This window comes from Parus major, chromosome 1A (genome assembly GCF_001522545.3).
Source record: "Parus major isolate Abel chromosome 1A, Parus_major1.1, whole genome shotgun sequence".
Classification (NCBI taxonomy): domain Eukaryota; kingdom Metazoa; phylum Chordata; class Aves; order Passeriformes; family Paridae; genus Parus; species Parus major.
The window spans coordinates 48,801,527-48,821,511 of record NC_031773.1 but is presented as its reverse complement, the minus strand read 5'-3'; the positions used below and the strand labels follow the sequence as shown (position 1 = coordinate 48,821,511).

Sequence of the window (19,985 nt, the reverse complement as noted above, 5' to 3'; positions counted from 1 at the left end):
TCGCTGCCTGCGGCACTGCCACTGCTCCGACGTGGCTTGCTCAGCCTCACCGTGCCCAGCCAGTGAGGCATCTTCAGCCCTCTCACAAGTCAGGAGTTCCCTATCGGCTTTTGATCACTGGCAGCAAAGAGCAGCAGGCAGGGGGGAACGCAAGGAAAGCTCTACAGAAACTTCAGCTCTCCCCTGCCCAAATTCCCCCACCCCAGGCTGTGGCACTTTGCCTCCCTCCCACTGCCACTGAAACTCTATTAACAGCAAGAACAGGCTTCTGTATGAACCCTTTCCCAGGTTTCACCTCTGGTGAGCTGGGACCAGCACTGCCATTGTGATTTCTTCTGGGCACATGCCTGGGAAGAGATGGATCAAGAAAAACCCATTGCTTTATTTTTTAGGCTTGGACAGCTCCAAGAGGATCCTCATATTGCAGCTGGTTCAAAGCCTCTACTCTGGTTGCAACTGCTGTGGGGTAACCAGCCACTCACACACCACCCACGTGCTCCCAGGGCTGGCTGCAGGGACAGCTCATTCACCTCTTCAGCCCATACAGGATTTATATCCTTTGTGTCTCAAGGAGCCCCTTTTCTGATTTTCTATAATATTTGTAAGAAATGCAGAGTCTGGAAGCCTAGAACCCCTCTGAGAATTTGGAGGATGGAGAGAAAGAAAAGACCACCATGGATTGTACGACATTGGAACCAAATGCAAATCCTTCTTTATTTTAGGACATGTTAGGTTTCTCACAGAAACAGGCAGCAGCAGTCCATTCACTCAAAAGAAAAACATTAAAAATTCAGTTTTTCAGGTTACTCTTCAAAACACCTTCGGATAGATACATAAATTATTTATAAATATGCAAAAATTACCGCAGAAACAACGAGTGGTGTAGCAATCACAGTAGAATTTCCAGTTGTAATAAAAAAGTAAATCCAAATTGTCACAGGGTTGGCTTCTTTGCTGGGAACCAATCTCAGAGCATTTCAGTTTCATGTTATGAATAAAGAGAAATGATCTCTCTACCAAGCCAAGTCTTTTGTCCCTTCCACTGAACTTGCTGTGAGTAAAGACAGGCTTTCACGTCTCAGCCCCTGAGCAAAGTGTAACACAGCAAATCAGTGGCACAATAAAGTCCTGGGTGGGGAGGCTGCTCCCTCCCCAGGCATAGTGTTGCCAGCCCATCTCAGAGGGGAAAGGAGAAGCTGTTGCAGAAGACAACTGTCTCAGGAAAGGCTTGCCCTTCTCCCAAGGCCAGCTGCAACTTTCTGTATCATACCTACTGCAAAAACTTGCAGCATTTCTGCTCCCCTCCAAACTGGGTGTGTTGAAGGAAAAATAATCCCTTTTTCCCATACTATACAACCTGAAATACCTTGGGCCCAGTGGGCCAAGCAATCCCTGAAGCTTTATCAGGCCTAGGCCCATTCCGTGACACAGGAAGGTGCATGGTGCTTTGTCAGTGGAGTTACTGCACAGACCGGAGATGTTCCAGCTGCTACAGCTCAAGACAAGTAGGTGAGGGCTCTGGATTCTGGGTCAGAGAGCAGGGCAGCAAAACCAAGCACAGCAGCAGAGATGGGTTTACAGCACAAAGATAACTGTCAGCATTTCACAGCTATCATACATGTCATACATTCTGTGTCTGGGAATACATGTGTATGTGCACTGTTGTCTATTCAATACTAACTCCTCTCGACTACTACAGGTCTCTCCCCCACCTCAACACCTTGGCTCAAGGGCAAATCTGAGCCATTTCAGCATCTGCTGCTCCTTGCCTTCAGAACACAGAGTGGGAATCTCCAGGTCAGTCATCGGCAGAGATACTGCACCAGCTGCTCGAACTGCTCCCGCTGCTGGTAGATGTAGAGCTGGGTGTCCCACAGAGCGTTCACCAGCACGGCGTCGTTCACCTCGTCCAGCATCACCTCTGTTTGCAGCTGAGGGCTGAGCCTGCGGACAGCGAGACAGCATCACCAGCTGGGCACACACACGGAGGTGGCCAGGCACGAGCTGGCCAAGCAGGACACTTCCACCAAGCAGCTCCCACAGCCAGGGCGCTCGCTGGCCCTTCATCTGTCAGGCTTGCAGAGCAGAGGCCTTCCCCCTCCTTCAAGACCCAGCCACAGCAGAGCAACTGCAGCACATGAAGGACAAGTCTAAAAAACAGGCTGTGCAGGGTGGAACAGGGCAGGATGCACATCCCAAAGGACCGTGCAAGAGAGCACCTCCCAAATCTCCCTTAGCTAGCCCAGACCAGGCGTGCTGGGTGCCTCAGGCCATGTGGAGGGCCAGGGCACGCTCCATGCTGTCACTGAGGCGCGTGCAGGGGGCAGGTCTGCACCGGCACGCCTCTGGAGGGGATGGCATTTGGGATGACACATGCCACAGCCAGGTCTGAAGCAGGAGGGATAAAAATAGGTCTGTGCAAAAGAGCGGAAAGGAAGCTCCTACCGGAAATATGGGACATCCGTCATCTCACACCAGGCCCTGGCACGATCCACAGCTGGGCCATCTGCGTCAGTGCACTGCAGGAGAAACAGGCCCGCAGTTACAGCCTGGCTGCTCTTCCCCTGCCTACCACAGGCTTCCCTGGCACCGAGTCCAACTGCACAAGTCCCACAGGGAAAATAAAAACAATGGCATCCTGAATGGCACTGCTTGCCACCAAGAGTTGGGTGGCTTTTCTTCTTTATTTTTAATATAAGGACGGTGCTCCTGATCTTTTTTTCCCCCATGTTGCTCAGATGATAAACAACGCTTCCTGGAAAGATACTGAGTGTCACAAACTCACACCTGCAAATGTTCCCAAGAGTCACTGACTACCATCCTGTCCTTAGCTCCTTTCAGCTGCAAAAATATCCCTTGGACATGAGTGTCCCTTTGGGGCACTAAAACCCCCAAAGAATCAGACAGATCTTCAGGCCTGCAGTGCTCCTGCAATTCTTAAGTCACCCACTACATCCATGGGCAGAGCAGTTCCAAGGAAATAGAATTTACTTCCAAAAGGAGGAAGCTGGAAACCTTTTCTCCCTCCCCGCAAGCAACCCCAGGGGTCTTTTGCCATCCCCTACTCCCAGTACTCACACAATCCACCACCATCTTGCCAAGCTCCCTGGCCCCGAAGACGGTTTTCGCCAATTCCCAAGGGTTTGAGGGGCGGAAAACATCCACAGAGCTCACTGGGACCTGTGGAGGCTTCCCTGTTCCCAGGGAGACCACCAACCCCAATTTTCTCACTTCCTGCTTCCGACCCTGAGGACAAACAAAAGATCTGTTTGCAATGACCAACAATGAAAGTGAAGCATGTCTTTCACAGCAGCTTCCTGGGGAAGCCCTGAAAGCCGAGGCAAAAGGCTCAACAGCCTTTTCTTCCCCCATCCTCCCCCTGAGTAAGGCCTGGTGAGACAGCTGTAACCCACAGGACTTCAACAGTTGTACTGCTCTGTCCCTTCTCTCCTGGCCACACTCAAACCCATGGGACCACCCTGGAGATGAGTCCTAGGACCAGATGGCCATGAAACAGTCCAACTCTTTGGTCATTTTGGCAAACACCTCCCCTTTCAGTTACAGGGAGCAATTAGCTGCCACTGGTTATTCAACCTTTTTAAGAAGTTGCCATACCTCAGAAAGCATCCACTCTTCAGCCATGCAGAATACCTTGCCCTTGTCTTCTCCATTTATTTTTGGGCAGAAAAAGGCCCTGCAGAGCCATGTCAACAGCCACACCCAACTATCAACTGAACCATCCTTGTTCAAAGCAAGGAGAGGCTGATGAGACTATCTCCCCCACTCACACCCTTGTTAGAAGAGATATCTCACCTCCCAGCCACTGTTCCCAACACATATCCTCCTCCATACACTCCCTTTTGGGAGTGCTGCACTGCTAACTTGTTTATCCACTAAGACGCATCCACTCTCACATTCACTTCTTTTTCAAGAGAGGCTCAGTGGGGCCAAGAAACTCCAGTTACCAGTCAAGGCTAGGATTTCCCTCCCTCACCTTTTTGATCAGTGTCTTGTTGTACTCATGGATCTCTGCCATGGCATCAAGGGTGGGGTTGTTGGCCAGCAGCCCTCCATCCAGGAAACGGCCAATGGGTCGGAAATAAGTGGGAGCTGCACCGCTGCAGCGGGCGGCACGCCACACGAGCTGCTCTGCAAGGGACAGAGAGCAAAAGGCCTCTTGCAGCAACTCTGCTGTACACAAAAAAGCATCCCAGCTCCACCAACACAAATCAGGTTGGCTTGCAATCCCAGGAAACCCTGCCCCTCCCAACTGTAGGGTTTCTGCTTGGATGCACAGGATGACTCTGTGGGCTTTAAAAGAGGAATTTTTTCAAATTCACCCTCTATCCATTTCCTTACTGCTATTTTGAAAGTGAACCAGTTTTGTGTGCCAGACAAGGCAGTGAGCTGGAGGGGGCTGCACACTTTGGTTACACGGCTTTTCCATGTTTTCCTGTGGGAGCCCAGGGAAATATGCTGACTGTACACAGACCCCTTTTCTCGTGAACCTTGCTAGCCAGCCCCTGTTCCTGGTACAAGAGAAGGCAAGGGAAGGAGAGAGGAGAAATGGGGAGCATCACTAGGATCTAGTTACAAGTCAAGACCAGGGATGAGCCATTGCTGATTTTCAGAGCAATGGGAGGAAGAACATGAAATCTGTCTGTGAGGGATGAAACCTTCCCAACCAACCAGCTGGACTTCTGTGTGCCATCATTTACCTTCTGGCTGAGTGAGTGGCTGGAAAGATGCACTTGTCTTGTATTCAGTGGAGCATTTTGTCTCTGGTACAGGGTAATTCCGGAAAAGGTGGAGCTCAGCTGGCTGTCGGTCACACAATGTCCCTGTCACCATAACCCTGGAGAAGCAGACATGACAGAATAGGAGTAAAATGGAAAAAAAAAAAGATACTTATGGCTTCAATAGTCTGCACATCTGCTCTAAGATCTGCTCTAAGGAGAGGCTGAGCATCTCTGCTGAGACAGGTCTAGAGCACGGGCAGGACAGCATCAACCAGCACAGCCTGAGACAGGACTTACTTGGGTTTTCGGACATCTGTCATTTTGGTGTTTTCCCCAAATTCCTTCTTCAAGAACTCATCCAGGGGCTCCGACTCGTAGGGCCGAGACCCCCGGAACACCATGTCCTTCATGCGGAAGTACAGGCAGCGCATGTAGTCCATGGACTTCCCTGAGATGGGCAATAGTGTTGCCAGGAGCAGGCAGTGGGAGGAAAGGCAGGCAGAACAAACAGCACATCAGAGCAAGGATTTCCCAAGACAAGCAGAGGACGGGAGGCATCACTCCCAATCCAATTCCCTTCCCAAGCTGCCTGTCACCTGCTTAGTTTCTCAGCAGCATGACAGGGAAGGATTACAGAGGAAGAACAAGCTTGGAGCAGTTTCCCATTACCAGAATATCAATCACCTTGCTCTAAGTCCCCTGTGGAGAGCACAGGAAGTACAGAACACTGAACTCTGCCATCATGCACTCCCCAAAACCCAGAAAGCTGCTCAAAGCCAGCTGACACAAGAAGCAAGTATGAAGCCAGGTCAAAGGTTTCCTTCATTAAGGAACATCCCTTCCCTCCTTTGGCAGGCAGAAAAGTCTTGTCAGGACTCAGACAGCTCCCACCACACGTCTGCTCCCCCGAGAGGAACACTCGGGCCCACCGGTGTGAGAAGGGACCCGTTATGTCCTTACCATGTACAATAGCCAAGGCCAAGATCCCTCCAGTGCTGGTCCCTGCAATCCAGTCAAAAATCTCACGAATGGGACGGCCTGCAGCCTTTTCAATAGCCAGGAGAAGCTGGATGAGCACAAGGCCACGGATGCCCCCTCCATCCAAGCACAGGAGCCGGTCCTGACTGGGGAGAGACAGACACAGATGACTGGGAGCTGTGGGACAGATTACAAATCACAGAACACTCTGTGGGAACATGGCCCTGGGGACGGGAAGCTATGCCTCATTGCTGCAAATAGTGTAATTGGTGAATAAATAAATCCAGCAGTGCCTTCTCAGGTGCAAATAAAGACACATCCAATAAGCGTTATTAATAATTAATAAATAAGCTGGTGCAACATTCTTTGCTCATGCATAGCCATCTCTAACCTTTACACTAGAGAGAGAGAGTCACCAGCCAAAACCACACCCAGGTCCCTTACTACACAGTAATGGGTATTGTGTCATAAATAAAAAAAGCAGACAGACCCAAATCCTGCCAGCAGCACTTCAGTGCCAACTCCTCCTCCACTCCACACAAGGCTGGTGCTGGCACTGCCAAGACAGTGCAGAGGAGCTGAGTGAACATCATGGCAGTGTGTAGAGATGGGGAAATCACAAAGCCAAAACAGTGCTGGCTGCCCAGTAGCACAGGGGAGGGACAGAGCAGGGTTTCAGCTCCTCAGCTCAGGCTCCACTGCAGCTCCAAGCAGGGATCATTTAAAGAAACAGATTTCTCAAAAGATGCTGGAAAAACTGCAATGTTGATGGACACAAAATAATGTCAGCTCTGAGGATGCGATCCATATGGGTGTGGGAGGGGAGGATTCACACACAGATTTCACCTTCAAGTTGCACAGGAGCCTGGACAGAAGCCGTTCCTCACTTACTTTCTTCTAGCCTCACTGGGCATGTCCACAACATCTGGTGCCTTCAACAACTGTCCGAGCGTTGTGGAAATATACAAAAAGTCCTTGTACCCTAGAGGGCCATGAACATGCAAAAGGAAAAAAAATAAATTAGAGATCACCAGTGTGGTAACTGATTTCCACCACAAACAAACAATATCCAACTCTCTTCCCCATCAAATAAAGGTCCCTGCAGGAGACACAAGCCATCTTACCCACAGACAACAGGTACCCCCCAAATTTAACTCCACACCAAAGGACAGCAACACCACCCTTTAGAGCAGGCAGCTGTAGATGCACTGGAAAAGACAGGATTTGGAGAAGCAGATGATGTGCACAATGGGTGAGAGAAGGCAGAGCCCAGCAGCGAGCCCACTATGCAGTTTACTGAAAGCTGTTAAGATAAAACCTAAATCTACTCCTCAAAGTAACCTAGGCAGGAGAGCTGTGGGGACAGGGTGACTTGTCATTACCCCTCAGCTGATGTTCACCCAGGCCACCCTGAGTGCGGGGCACCAATCCAAGCTAGGTGAGAAGCCAGCCTGCGAAACCAAAAGAAGAAAGAACGGGGGGAGAAGTTACATATTCCTGACAGCACCCAGGCCAGGAGGTGGCTGTGGATGACGGTGAATTGCAGTGAGGAGTTTCTTCAATGGGCAGAGTCAATGATAAAGGGTTTTGCTCTGTCACTGCATCAGAGCTGAAACTGGGCATGGGTTGCCTTCACTAGGCTGTGGTGAGAACAAAGTCCTGGTGTCAGGAGCCACTGAGATTTGTGGTGACACAGACACATTCCAGGATTGTCCTCCAAAGGACCACAGGAAAGCCTTTGCAAAGAAAACCTCCAACCTGAAATGGGAAGCTGTCCACAAGCAGATGTTAGCTGCTTGCATGCTCTTCTCATGACCCTCCAAGTCAACTCCTCCACTGCCTAGTCCACAAACCCTCTTGTTGCCTCTTTCTGAGCTCTGGAGCCTGCTGAAGGCAGAAAGCCTGTCACTTAGAACAGACCCACATGCTTATTCACACAGTCTGGGCAGCACAGACCACAAGATTCAACACAATCCTATGTCCCTAGGAAAGGTTGGCTTTCCCTATGCATAACAAATCCCATGATCAAGGTTGCTTATCCTCAGGCTTCACCCTTTCCCTCCCCCAGCTGCTGGCCTCCAGGATCTGAATAAGTGACACTTCTTAAATCTCCTTGTGCTCAGCACAACACTGGGAACTCCTCAAGGCAGACCAGCAAACACCTTCCCTTTTATACATGACCCAGTGGATAAAGTACCTGCAGGCTAAGTGCCCCCTCTACCAGAGATGTGAGGGAATCAGTCTTTTTACAGAGCTACATTATGTCAGGTCTATAAAACAAATGTTTTGAGTACAAGAGTTTAGAATACACACAGAGGAAAAGCAGAGAAAAGAGATGGGATCCTGCAACAGGTGAATGAGGACAGAGTCACCAGAGAGTCACCAGACTAGTGAGAGCTTTGACAATTCCCAGAGAATGGCTCATCTGAAGAAGAGATCTGAGACAGCACTGTGAAGCAAGAAGGGAGAAGAGCGAGGGAGGGCCAGGGAAGGCTTTACCTAAGCTGTTGAGGTTGCTCCGTGAGGAAGGTTGGCCTTCCAGGAAGGAGACAGCAGATGATGCCAGGCCTGGGGAGTCAGTGTTGGGAGGTGGGTGGCAGCGTTCGGTCCCTACAGTTTGCAGCAGGTCTAAGAGCACTTTCCGGTTTGCACCTTAGGCGATGAAGGGGGAGTTACAGATCAGAAAGAGAACCAGTGCACACCACAGGGGAACGTGCTCTGCCGAATTCATAGCAGGCCTGACCCTCACAAAGCCTCTGGGATGGCCTGGGGAAGGGCAAAACACATCCCAGGTATTTCTCCCCAAACTCCAGGCAACAGGAGTATCCTGTGCTGTGCAGCTTCAAGGGCATGTGCCACACACTTCTTGCCTCTGAAGAACAGCCCATGTCTGCCTGTCCCTGGGCAGTTCAGCAGTGCCACATGATCCCGCTGTGAGCCTGCAGTGCCTGACATGGTGACCCGAAAGAGGGGGGATGCATGCTAGCTTTTCCTCTTGCATCTCTGTGTCACAGAAGAGAAATTCATCAAGGGCTATTAACACAAAGCCTGTGCTGCTAACAAAGTAGGTGCCTACTACGTGAGCAACTAGAAGCTGCGAAAGCATGTTGGAGAAGCATCACCCATGCACAGCATGTTTTCACCTCTCCCCAAGTCACTGTTTTGGCCACCAAAGGGAGACAGGATGCTGGGCTCACCCTGTAAGGCTGCTGACATGCTCCCTCACCTTTGCTGCTCCTGGCTGCCAACAATCCTGGTGTCTCCCCAAAATCATTCGGGATCTCAACATCTCCTCCAAAGACAATGATTGCTTTGATCATATCCAGGTGGTCATGCTAGAAGAGAAGAGAAAGCTCAGTCAAGAGCCATTACACGATTTCTCATTCCTTCCCTCCGTTTTTCGTTAGCCAAAGCACCCACAAGGGAACATCACACGAAAGAGCCAGAATTTCAAAGGACTCTGTCACCATCTCAACCCTTCAAGAAAATCATCTCTCCTTCCCAGCAGCCTCTGCAGAAAGCTCACCTTCATGGCCAGGTGCAGCGGTGTGTTGCCATCGCGTCCCCGGGCGTTGGTGTGGGCGCCGTGTGTCAGCAGGACCATGGCGCAGTCCAGGCGGCCCCGCTGGACCGCAATGTGCAGAGCCATGTCGGCCGTGCAGCTGCTCGCATTCACGTCCGAGCCGTACTCCAGCAGCAGCCGTGTCATCTGTGCCACGTCAAGAAGAGATAAAGCAGTTGTGAGGTCAGCCAGCCGGGCATCCAAACCGTCTGGGTCTCATGGCAAGCAAAGCAGGGGAACAGGAGGCAGCCTTAGCCTGGATACAGCTGGCTGGCAGAAGCCAGCTGAATTGCTCCAAGCACTGGGGGTTCTCTGTCTTTTACCACAGAACTAGTTGGTGGCTGCACAATCTGGCTGGAGCTTCCGGATCCTTTGGGACTGATACACAACTATAATGAATGGCTGAGATAAGTGAAGAAAAAAACAGCTCCTACTCATGCCAGGATACTGAAAGGGAAAATTTTGCCTTCTGAGCTTCTCTTTATAAGCCAAGAAAATTCAAGTTTGCTCTGAAACTCTACAAGACATTTCTGAGAGGAACAGGATACTGCAGGAGAGAAAAGAGCCCTGCTATAGCAATGACTTCTGCCTGCAACAAGCGTCATTCAGGTGCTCCAGCACAGCATATCACTATCCTGCCCAGCTCTGGCAGGAGATGGACTTTCACCCACGTGCCACCACTCTGTGCCTACCTCACACTTGCCCTGCAGTTTCTAAGGCATCAAACTGTTTGCTCCCAGGAAACTGGCAGGTAATGAGAAGAGAGCTCCCTCCAGGGGCAACTGTGCTTCATGGGCTGTGCACATGCACTCAGAAGGGAAAGTTAGCCACAGAAGGAATTAAGTGAGCGCTGGATAGCAGCACAGGTCCTCCCCAAGGATTGGCTCTATTTACCTCTGCATTCTTTGCCCAGTGCAGTGGAGTGGCATCGTAGCGTGGGTCCTTGGAGCAAACCTGGCTGGCATCTGCCTCGAGAATGGCCTGGGCACACCTGGGAAAGACAGTGAGATGACAGGATGGGTTGCTGCTGCCTTCACTCAAGGCCACTCACATCACCACCTGCCTTCTGCCCAGAGGAAAACCAGGAAACCCTGCAACAGCAGGAACTCGGCACCTGCAAGTTCCTCAGCTGCACTTTTGTTTTGCCCTCCACAGAAAGTGTGGGCATAACAGGAAGCATACAAGCCAAATGGTGTTGGGAGCAGAAGAATCTCTCCAATACAAGTTGTGGAGCAACATCTGCATGCTTCTGTAATACAGGAATAAGGCATTTCTGGAAACTCTCCAAACCCCAGAAGCTAAATTCTCCTCCTCTCTTTCCATGGAAACACGGGAATATAATTATAATAGTTAAATACTTGCTGAAATTAAGTACTTCCCTGTGAGTGAAAAACCATACCTGTTGTAAACAGACCAATATCTGGTGCCTAGAAAACACGGTAGGTAGACTTGTGAAATTTGATTATCTTCTTCATTACCACCAAAAAAACGCTGTACAAGAGATGGAGCCCCAGTGCAACCTCAGTGACCTATGCCCATTCTGAGCTTGTGAATGTGTGTCTAAATGTTGGGAAGTACTTTTCAAAATGCTTAAAAAACAGCTACCAGCAGCCAGTGCTGCCTTGAAAGCCCTGTTTGTAGAGCTTGAACACTTTCTGAACATTAAGTATTATAAAGCATGTACAAAGAGAATTGAAGTTCTCCAAAGAAAACAGAGAGTAAATATTGTGCCTCCTTTGATTCAGTTCCAGAATGTGTTATTAAGAGTCAAGAGTATCTCTGGCCTACAGGAGATAGGGAAAAGTAAGCTTTGAAATGAAAGCTTATTAGGACCAGAGCACTCAAAGACAGAGGTACAGCACTTAACACTATTTAAGCATCAGTCAATTGTTTTCCTACAGCTCATTCTGAGAAAAAGTATCTCCCAAAATATCTTTTTAAATGTGTTTTTCTCCTGATGCCTGATACTGAATAAGGTATTAATTCAAGGATAAAATGGTTTTATTCTAAAAGCATTTATTTCTTTCCCATATCAGCACTTCCCTGTTCTTTTGCCAATGACTACAAACAAGACCTGTCCTACTGAGCACAGCCCTGGACAACGCTGAGCAAGCACACAAGTCCCCAGAGCGGAGGGGACATTACATACCCCTTCTGGGAGAACTTCAGTGCTGTGTGGATGGGGTAGCCCAGTGTGCCCACAGCGCTGCAGCTGGCACGGCACTTCAGCAGGGACCGAACCATGTCCTCCTTGCCCAGCTGGCACGCCAGGTGCAGAGCTGTCAGCCCCTCGTGGCTCAGGTGGTCCAAGCCAGTAGTTGGGGTTCTTCCCAGGAGCTGGAAGGAGGAGACAGTAAATAAATACAGAGACAAACATGGAAGAGCACTGTGTCTTCTTGAGCTCTGAGGACAGACTCTGGAGAACTGGACCCCTCACAATGCTACAGCCTGTCCACTCCATCCCTGCTCCCTGTAAACTGTAGATCTGTTATGTGCTGACTAGTTTGTTGCAGAAAAGTATCCCACTGCCACACTGAGGAAAGCCTGCAATCCCTGGTGCACACAAGAGAAGTGGGAATTTGGTTTCTTTTCCTCTGGTTTAGCAAGGAACCAATACACAAAACAAACAAACATGAGACAGATCAGACAACAAGACAAGTTGATGCCACCAGAGAAATAAAGAGGATATCTTTTTAATACAAAGTTCCTAATTGGCCACTCCACAGAATGCCAAGCCCTGATTCTCATCCTACCTCCTCATCCATTAGGAAACTCCAACACAGACTGGTAAGCAGAGGGAGAGCTGTCACAACAGGTATTGGGCAAACGTGGGGGTTGCAGCCGTGGGGAAGAGTCAGCCTCAGGCTCACACCAAGTCTTGGGGAGCTGAAAGACCTCAGGAACCATGTGCAAGGCCACCCACACCTTACAAACCCTGTCACTCTGTTCAGCACTTCTCAGCAATCAAGAACACTGATGACTTCAGACTGTCTCTGTCCCGAGCTTCTGATCACTGTCCTCCACACAAGGCTACTCAGTTGAAACAGCAGATCCTGCAGCTCAGGAGAGCCAAGGGCAGCTCCAAACTGTCCTTCAGCCTGTGGGAAACACGCGATCCCCCATGGCAGCCTCAACACGCTCCTACAGGAGCACTCTGCCTGAAACCAAACACCCTGCTGGCAGGAGAGAGGGAACGGACAGCCATGGGCCTGAGGAAAAGCAGGATAAAGGCCTGATGCAAACAGCAGTGAAGAATTACTTTCTGAGGACACCTGCTTAATGTCCTTGTTTAAGTTCTGGGAATCTGTACTCTCAATATGGGAAACAGCATCAGTAAAGAGGGGATATACGAGGCTGAAATCGGGCTCATGCAATAACTCAGCAGAGGGAACTGACTTTTTCTTTGCCTGTCTGCAGCTGTTTTCCCATCTCTATCACAGCACAGAGAAGACCCATTCTAGTCTCACTTTCTCCCAGACTAGAAGTCGCTCCCACCTCAATGATCTGGGGGTTGTTTCCTCGCACAGCATAGTGGAAAACAGTCTCCCCGTTCCTGTCGGTGATGTCCACCCGCGCGTGGCACTCCAGCAGCTCCAGCAGGCACTCCATGTCCCCCTTGCGGCACGCCAGGTGCAGCGGGGTGCAGCCATCCTCGCTGTCCGTGCTGTTCACACAGCTGCAAGCAAGGATTCAGTGTGAGGCCCAGGAACAGCCATGGGGAGGAGGAGGGCATGCAGCTGCTCCAGGAGCTGACACAGATGTACCCTCCACATCTGTCCCATCTGGTGTGAACCATGAAGATCAGGAAAGCCCAGCCTCTTGCCAGGGAAGAAACACAGGGAAGAGCCATCAAGTAGCCCTGCCCTGGACTCTTTCCCTGATATGCTGCTCCTTTTCCTGCCCTCCATATGGAATCAGTTCTCTCTGCCCAAAGGAAAGCAGAAGACAGGTTACAGTCAGCAGCCTGGCGATGGTGCTGCTATTTGCACTCCAATTCCCTAACTCCCTGCCAGTCTGCCCTATCCTCAGTAAACTTGTGCTGGTTTTGGCCAGGGTGGGTAGAGTTAACTTTCTTCACAGTGGCTGGTGTGGGGCTCTGTTTTGGATTTGTGCTGAACACAGAGCTGACGATACAGAGATGTTTTTGCTATTGCTAAGCAGGGTTTACACAGAGCCTTTTCTGCTTTTCATACTGACCCACTGGTGAGGAAACTGGGGATGCAGGGGAGGCAGGGAAGAAACACTGCTGGGACTGGTGACCCCAACTGACCAAAGGGATTTTCCAGCCCATATGACACCATGTTAGTATATATATATAAAGAGTGGGGAGCAGCAGGAAGGGGGGAACATTTGGAGTGATGGTGTTCATCTTCCCAAGTCACCACAATGTGTGATGGGGCTCTGGAGGTGGCTAAACACCTGCTTGCCCATGGGAAGCAGTGATTCAATTCCTTGTTTTACTTTGCTTGCTTACATGGCTTTTGCTTTCCCTTTCTTTATCTTAAACCACGTTTTCTACCTTTTGCCCTTTCAATTCTCTTCCCACTCCTTCTAGTAGGGAAGCAAGTGGCTGCATGCGGCTTGGCTGCAGGCTAGGATTAAATCACAGCAGAACTTCCCAATGAAAAAACAAGGCCTTGTGGCCAAAAACTGTTCCCAGACAGTCCTACTGTACCTCCACTCTCATGGCTTACATAGGGAGCAAAAACCACCCCTAAAATCTGCTCCACAAGGGTTGCAATAACCTAATCAGTGTCTCTAGCAGGATACTTTAATCCTTTACTTCAAACACCAGAGCCTGAGGCTCTGCAGCAGCATGCTGAAATCCACCAACCAGCTTCTACAGCAAAGAAGGGATACTCTAACACAGCCCAGCCTGCCCTCCCAAGCTCCTTCTGAGCACCGACCCCCTGGAGACACCCTGCTCCTTGCCTCAGGATGTGGTTGTGCCGGAAGTTCTCCCGGTGGCCAAACTCCACAGCAATGTGTGCAGGGGACCAGCTGGGGTAGCTGCGGATGCAATCGCTGAGCTGCTGGAGATCCTCCAGGGACAAGGGCTGGCATGAGCTCTCGTAGAAAGGGCGCAGCTGCCGGGCATATTGCTCAAAGTACACCAGGGCATCTGCTTCGTTGTCCACCTGGAAGAGCCTGGAGAAAAGGCAAGCACAGGGTTCATCCTGCTCAAAGGAATAACCCAAATCCTGTGTATCTGAGGGAAACGGTGCTTTTCCAAAGGGAAGTGGTGGGAACTTTCCTTTTGTTCTCCAACTAGCATCATCCTTGTTCCGAGGGAAGCAAGGAGACTACTTCGCTAGAAGCAAGCATCCCTCTTCCTGACCAAGGTTAGGTTTCATTCAGAAGTATCCTCTAGATGCTAAACCACAAACAGGAACGACCAGAAATGCACGTGGACCTATGGATGCCCTAAACTATATCCCAGCTGCCCGCTGTCGCAATGTTTGGACCTTGTCCTGCTTCCACGAGCGGTTTTGCAGAAACTCCTCCACCCGCACACGCAGGGGCCTTCCACCCCTCCCAGCCCACCTACTGCCCCAACACAACACCCCACACCCGCGGCCTCAAAGCAGCCCCGACACCAGCACTTTGAGGACTTTGGTTTCCCAGTCAGGAGGGATGGCCAAAAGTCTGTCACTCACCGGAAGGCGACCTGCGGGCTCTGGGGATTCACCAGCAAGCAGTCCCAGGAGCGAGAGAGGCCGTTCTTGTAGAGGGCCACCCTGCCCTCCTCCCGCAGGCAGGTGTGACCGGCGTACTCGGCGGCCGGCACCTCCCTCACGCGGTACGGGTTGGAGAATATATGCGTGACGCTGCTGAACGTGTCCAGCAGCCGCCCAAAAAACTGCATCTTCCCAGAGCCTCAGGCGGCTTCTCCTGAGGGAAAGGCGGCCGCTGGCTCCGCCCAGCCCCTGCCCTTCCACGCACCGTGTGACCCGGAGCGCCGCCAGCTGACACCGCGGGGCCGGGAACGGGATGAGGGCGGAGCCGGGGATGGCGCCGGGCAAAGCACGACGGGCCCCCAGCGCCCCCCGCGCGTCGCCCCCCTCCGCGCGCGCCGCCCACCGCCCCCCGCGCGCGCCGCCCGCCGCCCGCCAATCGCCGGCACCGCCCCCCGTGACGGGCCAATCAGCGCCGCCGCTTCCGGGGCGGGGCCAAGGGGGCGGGATTAATGCCGCGCCCGCCGCCTGCCGGGGGAGGCGGGCGGAAGGGCGGGAGGCGCCATCTTCGTGAGGGGCGGGGCGACAGGGGTGGGGCCGCCCTTCTTAAAGCGGTAGCGGCTCATTTTGGTGGGGTGCTCCGCTCCCAGCGGGGCCGTTCATCGGTAGTGCGCCACCCCTAAATTCGAATTAAAATCAGCGCTGTTAGAGCGCGGCTGCGTTCACACCGCGGCGTACAGTGTGCGCAGGCAGCGTGCGAGGAGGGCTGGCGCCGGGGGGCGCTTTTAGGGCAGCGGACGCTTTAAGGGTAGCGGCCGCCCCGCGCGGCAGCGGCGGCGGGGGGGCGTGGCGAGGGTGACGTCACCGCATGACTGTGTTTTTATGAATGAAAAGAATCCGCGGGTGAGTAATCGCGGGGAGCGAGGCTGGAGGCGCCGCCCGACGCCCTGACCCGGCAGCGGCCCCGCGGGACGAGCGCAGCCGCCAGGTGAGCACCGGCCGGAACGGCCCCTCCGCTCCCGCCTCGGCTTCGCCCCCCGCGGGGCGGCCGGGAGAAGGGGGCGGCGGGGTCTGACACCGGCCGGAGGCCTCTTTGCCTTCGCCGAAGGCGGGGATCGGGACCGGGACTAGGGCTGGGGGCAATGGGATGGGGTTGACCGGCCGGCCGGCCGCGCTCGGGGTCGTCCGCTCTTCCTTTCCAATTCCCGGCCACCGCCCTGGAGGGATCCGCCGCCGCTCCCCGGCTCCGGCGGCGGATCCCCGACCCGGATTGCATCAGCTTCCAGCCGCCCCGGCTCCACCTTTCCCGCCGCCCCCCTCCAGCCCCTCATTCCTCTCGGGGCGCTCTCGGCCCCGTCCCGGCCCCCTTCGTCCCTCCGAGGGCTCTCCTAACGCGACCGGGGTTCCCCGAGGTGGGGAGAGGCTGCTGGGCTGCAGTCCGGGCTCCCGGACCCCTCCTCACTCTCCGAACCCAGGGACGGGGAGGGACCGGCCGTCGGTGAGGGGCAGGCACCGTCTCCGTGACTTTCACCCCTGGGCTGCTGAATCACGGGGCGGCCACTTCTCACCCGCCTGCGCTGCGTGGCCGCGACCCTTCGGTCCCGGAGCCTGGGAACACCCGACCCTTGCCCCGGGACACGCGGTGCTCTCCCCGGGCGGTGGGGCGGCACCTCCGCACGGGTCCCGGCGGGTGACTTCGACACGGTGTCACTCGGTGGGGCTTTCCCTTCAGGCTCGGCCGGATCTCGCTTATGTTTCCTCCCCGCGGGGGCTTGGCTTCACAGCAGGCGGCTGGGGCATTTTGGGTCCCCTGGGCAGAGCAGCATCCCAGTCGTCTCGTGATGGGTTGAAGGCAGGCAGGAGGTCCATCCTTGCTCCATTATTATTATTGCTTGCAGTCATCTTTGCTATTAATATTATTACTATGTACTTTTTTAAAAGGAGTGGGATGAGTCATGCAGCCCGGGGTGGGGGGGATGTGGGCAGCGGGCAGGGGACCAGCAGGGCCGGTGTCCTCTGTTCTGAGGTGAGATACATGCGTCTGGCAGTAAACAGCTTTTCTCCTGGCTGCTCAGCAGGGCTGGAGTGAGGAAAGGATGGCTGCAGACGGGCTCTCCAGCAAGGCTTTGAAGGTGAGCACCAGTGGGAAAGGGGGCTTGGGAGACAGGGGGCTGGTTTTGGGGGTCTCAGGCAGCTACCCCTCTCTCTGGCAGGTGAAGCGGGAGCTGGGGGAGAACACTCCACTGCTGTCAGATGAGGAACTGATGGGGCTGTCAGTGCGGGAACTCAACCACCACCTGCGGGGCCTCTCCAAGGAGGAGGTGGCGAGGCTGAAGCAGCGTCGTCGGACGCTGAAGAACCGGGGTTATGCTGCCAGCTGCCGGGTGAAGCGCGTCTGCCAGAAGGAAGAGCTGCAGAAGCAGAAGATGGAGCTGGAGTGGGAGGTGGACAAGCTGGCCCGGGAGAACGCTGCCATGCGCCTGGAGCTCGACACCCTCCGTGGCAAGTACGAGGCCCTGCAGGGCTTTGCCCGCACCGTGGCCACTCACGGGCCCCCCGCCAAGGTGGCTACTGCCAGTGTCATCACCATCGTCAAGTCCGGCACCAACCAGGCCGCCTACTCCTAGTGCTGGCCTCTGTCCCCCGGCTGGACACAGTCCTTCCCGGGGTGCCTTCCCCATGAATTTCCTCCCAGCCCTTCCCCAACCTCCTCCCTGTCAAAACCTATGCCCAAAATCCTCTTTCTCCCATCCCTTGCCCTCCAGCTCCCCCAGGTAGGGAGGGCTGCTGCTATGTGGGTGCTGAGGTGGAGGACAGGACCTGACTAGTGGCCCCCTTAGTCCCCTTCCCTCTTGAGTGTGCAAACAGGAGAGAGCAAACCCACACAGGCAGCAGTGGGGAAGCATCCCACAGCTCCAAGCTGGTAGGAAAATGCCAGGTGCCTCTTTTTCCTAAGAGGGCATGGGAGAGCTAAATGTGGGCCAGGTGGTCCCAGGAGCATGTGCGAGAGATGGAAAAGAGGAGAGAGAGGTTTTGCAGTGTAGGGGAAGAGGGCATGATAGAAGGGTATCAATATTGGGCAGACAACCTGAACCACAGCTGGAGCAGCAGGGGAGGTGGCAGCACGTCTGAAATCTCTGTGGATGCAGATGGCAAGAGAAGGTTAGCAGGTTAGAGGGGGAGATAGAGTGGGCTGCATGTTAATGCCTGGTAAGGGTGAATGGAATGGGAAAGCACTGTGGCAGCTTGTGGTGCTGGGGGACCCCAGAAGTGACAGTGATTGGGCAGGGGGGAGCTGGGAGGTGTGAGTGGGTCAGCCCAGGCCGTTGTCCCCAAAGGGGAGAAGCAGTGGTGCTGTTTTATCTATCTCTACCATGCACATCCTTCACGCCTCTTCCTGCTGACGGGACTCAGCCTGGCTGGGTGTCTGAAATGCAGCAGCACTGGCAGGAAGGAAGCAGAGGCAGCTGGAGCGGAGATAAACATTGTTTCACTCAGCACAGGCCAGCTTCTACGGCTCCACCAAGTCCTTCCCACTGTCCCACTGCCTACGAAGCCCATGGAAAGGTGCTCCCGGTCCTCAGAGGCAGAGATGTGGAGGCAGAGGGGTGGAGGTGCAAGAGGTGGGAAAGTAAGGGCAGAGAGCATCCCTGCTCCTGGGAGCTGCCTGGCAGGCAGGTAGGCTCCTCCCTTTGGTTTTCCTCCAGCTTGGACACCGCTGTGGGATAGCTGGCTCTTGAGCAGGCTGGAGAAGAGCTGGGTTCACTAAATACAGGCAGCACAGGGGAGGGAGCAGGAGGCAGGTCCATCTTGGGATCTGCTGCTGTAGATGATTCCCCTGTCCCTCCGTTCTGCCCCTGCCTGGGTATTGCCACGCCAGCCGCCCTCGGCTGCAGCCTCCGTTCTTCCCTGTAGAGAGGTGCCTGCCACTCCTGGCTGGGGCACTGTGGTTGGCATCCCCCACCCCAACTCCTCTTGGGTTTATTTATTGCACGAACATAAGTTATTTTCACGTCCTCTTTGCCATTCCGCCTCTCGGCACAGCCAGGATGTTGGTACAGAGCCGTACTTTATATTTTATATATGCAAATCACATTTTATCTTATACTTATATAGAGCAAAAAAAAAACTTATTTATTTTCTGACTTACAGTATGTGTCCTACCTGACTGCTCTGTATTTTGTAGACTTTACAAATAAAGCAAGTTCTTTTTTTTTTTTTTTTTTTCCACAGCGAGAGTGTGTTTGGTCATTCTTGAACTTGGGACAGAACTTTGCCTGAGATTAGGTTTTCTGTCCCTCTGGTTTTGCTGCAGGCCATGCTCAAGGATGTACCCAAAAAAGATGGGATGGGGGATAGCTCATTGCTTTTTAGGACAAAACCAGATTTATAGTCTCTGAGAGAAAAGGTCTAAAAAAGCACGTTTAGTGCTGAATACCACCCCACAAAGCACTTGCCTTCAGTAGCAGTGCAGCTGTGCTGAATCAGCTTTTCCTGGGAATGATAATGCTTTTCACTACAAAAATTACCTCCAGGCTGTCCTCGGACCAGGTGCAGGAGAGGCAGGTGCAGGGCATCTATGCCCAAAAACTCCCCTGTTGAGTGACCTTATCACCTTACCTGGGAACAGCAAGGACAAAAGCAGTGAGCTTCTGCCCATGGATGGCAGGAGAAGGGGAAGAAGTGTGGAAGGCACCTTATCAGGAGATGAAGCCAGACCTCCTCCCTGTCTGTAAAAGTCACCCTTCCTCAGAGCTGAGCTGGAAGTGGTGAGCATGTTCCAAATGCCCAGGTGGGCCAGGTCCCCAGCAGGCTGCAGCACTCAGGATGGTTTGGGGGTCTGACAATTCCCATTCCCTCTTTCACTGCAAATGGCCCCAGCCCCAAACACTGCTCATGGAAGAAAATCCAAAAGCCATTGTTTGCTGGGGTCCTCTCTTTCCCCCTCAGTGTTTCACCGTGAGCACCTAAGGAAGGATTCATCTCTACTCCAGGTTTTTGACACATGGGTTTCACTCCTGCCTTGGGCCA

General features: G+C 53.1%; 2 protein-coding genes across 10 annotated transcripts; one reads left to right on the top strand and one right to left on the bottom strand.

Moving 5' to 3' along the window:
• Positions 1 to 679: 679 nt before the first annotated feature.
• PLA2G6 (phospholipase A2 group VI) lies at positions 680 to 15,302 on the bottom strand. 2 transcript variants are annotated; one of them, XM_015629301.3, is made up of 16 exons: positions 14,937 to 15,301; positions 14,212 to 14,427; positions 12,775 to 12,955; positions 11,429 to 11,616; positions 10,174 to 10,270; positions 9,244 to 9,426; positions 8,944 to 9,052; positions 8,217 to 8,369; positions 6,609 to 6,699; positions 5,700 to 5,863; positions 5,037 to 5,187; positions 4,719 to 4,855; positions 3,995 to 4,149; positions 3,079 to 3,246; positions 2,446 to 2,519; positions 680 to 1,944 (listed from the first exon to the last, which is right to left on the bottom strand). In XM_015629301.3, exons 1-16 carry the CDS (start codon positions 15,143 to 15,145, stop codon positions 1,803 to 1,805), a joined length of 2,418 nt encoding a protein of 805 aa, XP_015484787.1. In that variant the 5' UTR covers positions 15,146 to 15,301; the 3' UTR covers positions 680 to 1,802. The 2 variants fall into 2 exon arrangements, with proteins under 2 accessions (XP_015484787.1, XP_015484788.1); XM_015629302.3 differs by lacking the exon at positions 8,217 to 8,369 and having other exon boundaries at positions 14,937 to 15,302.
• Positions 15,303 to 15,582: 280 nt separating this feature from the next.
• On the top strand, positions 15,583 to 19,173 carry MAFF (MAF bZIP transcription factor F). 8 transcript variants are annotated; one of them, XM_015627703.3, is made up of 3 exons: positions 15,583 to 15,942; positions 17,033 to 17,086; positions 17,165 to 19,173. In XM_015627703.3, exons 2-3 carry the CDS (start codon positions 17,051 to 17,053, stop codon positions 17,579 to 17,581), a joined length of 453 nt encoding a protein of 150 aa, XP_015483189.1. In that variant the 5' UTR covers positions 15,583 to 15,942; positions 17,033 to 17,050; the 3' UTR covers positions 17,582 to 19,173. The 8 variants fall into 8 exon arrangements, with proteins under 8 accessions (XP_015483189.1, XP_015483188.1, XP_015483193.1 ...); XM_015627702.3 differs by having other exon boundaries at positions 17,030 to 17,086; XM_015627707.2 differs by having other exon boundaries at positions 15,585 to 15,942; positions 17,168 to 19,173.
• Positions 19,174 to 19,985: the final 812 nt, after the last annotated feature.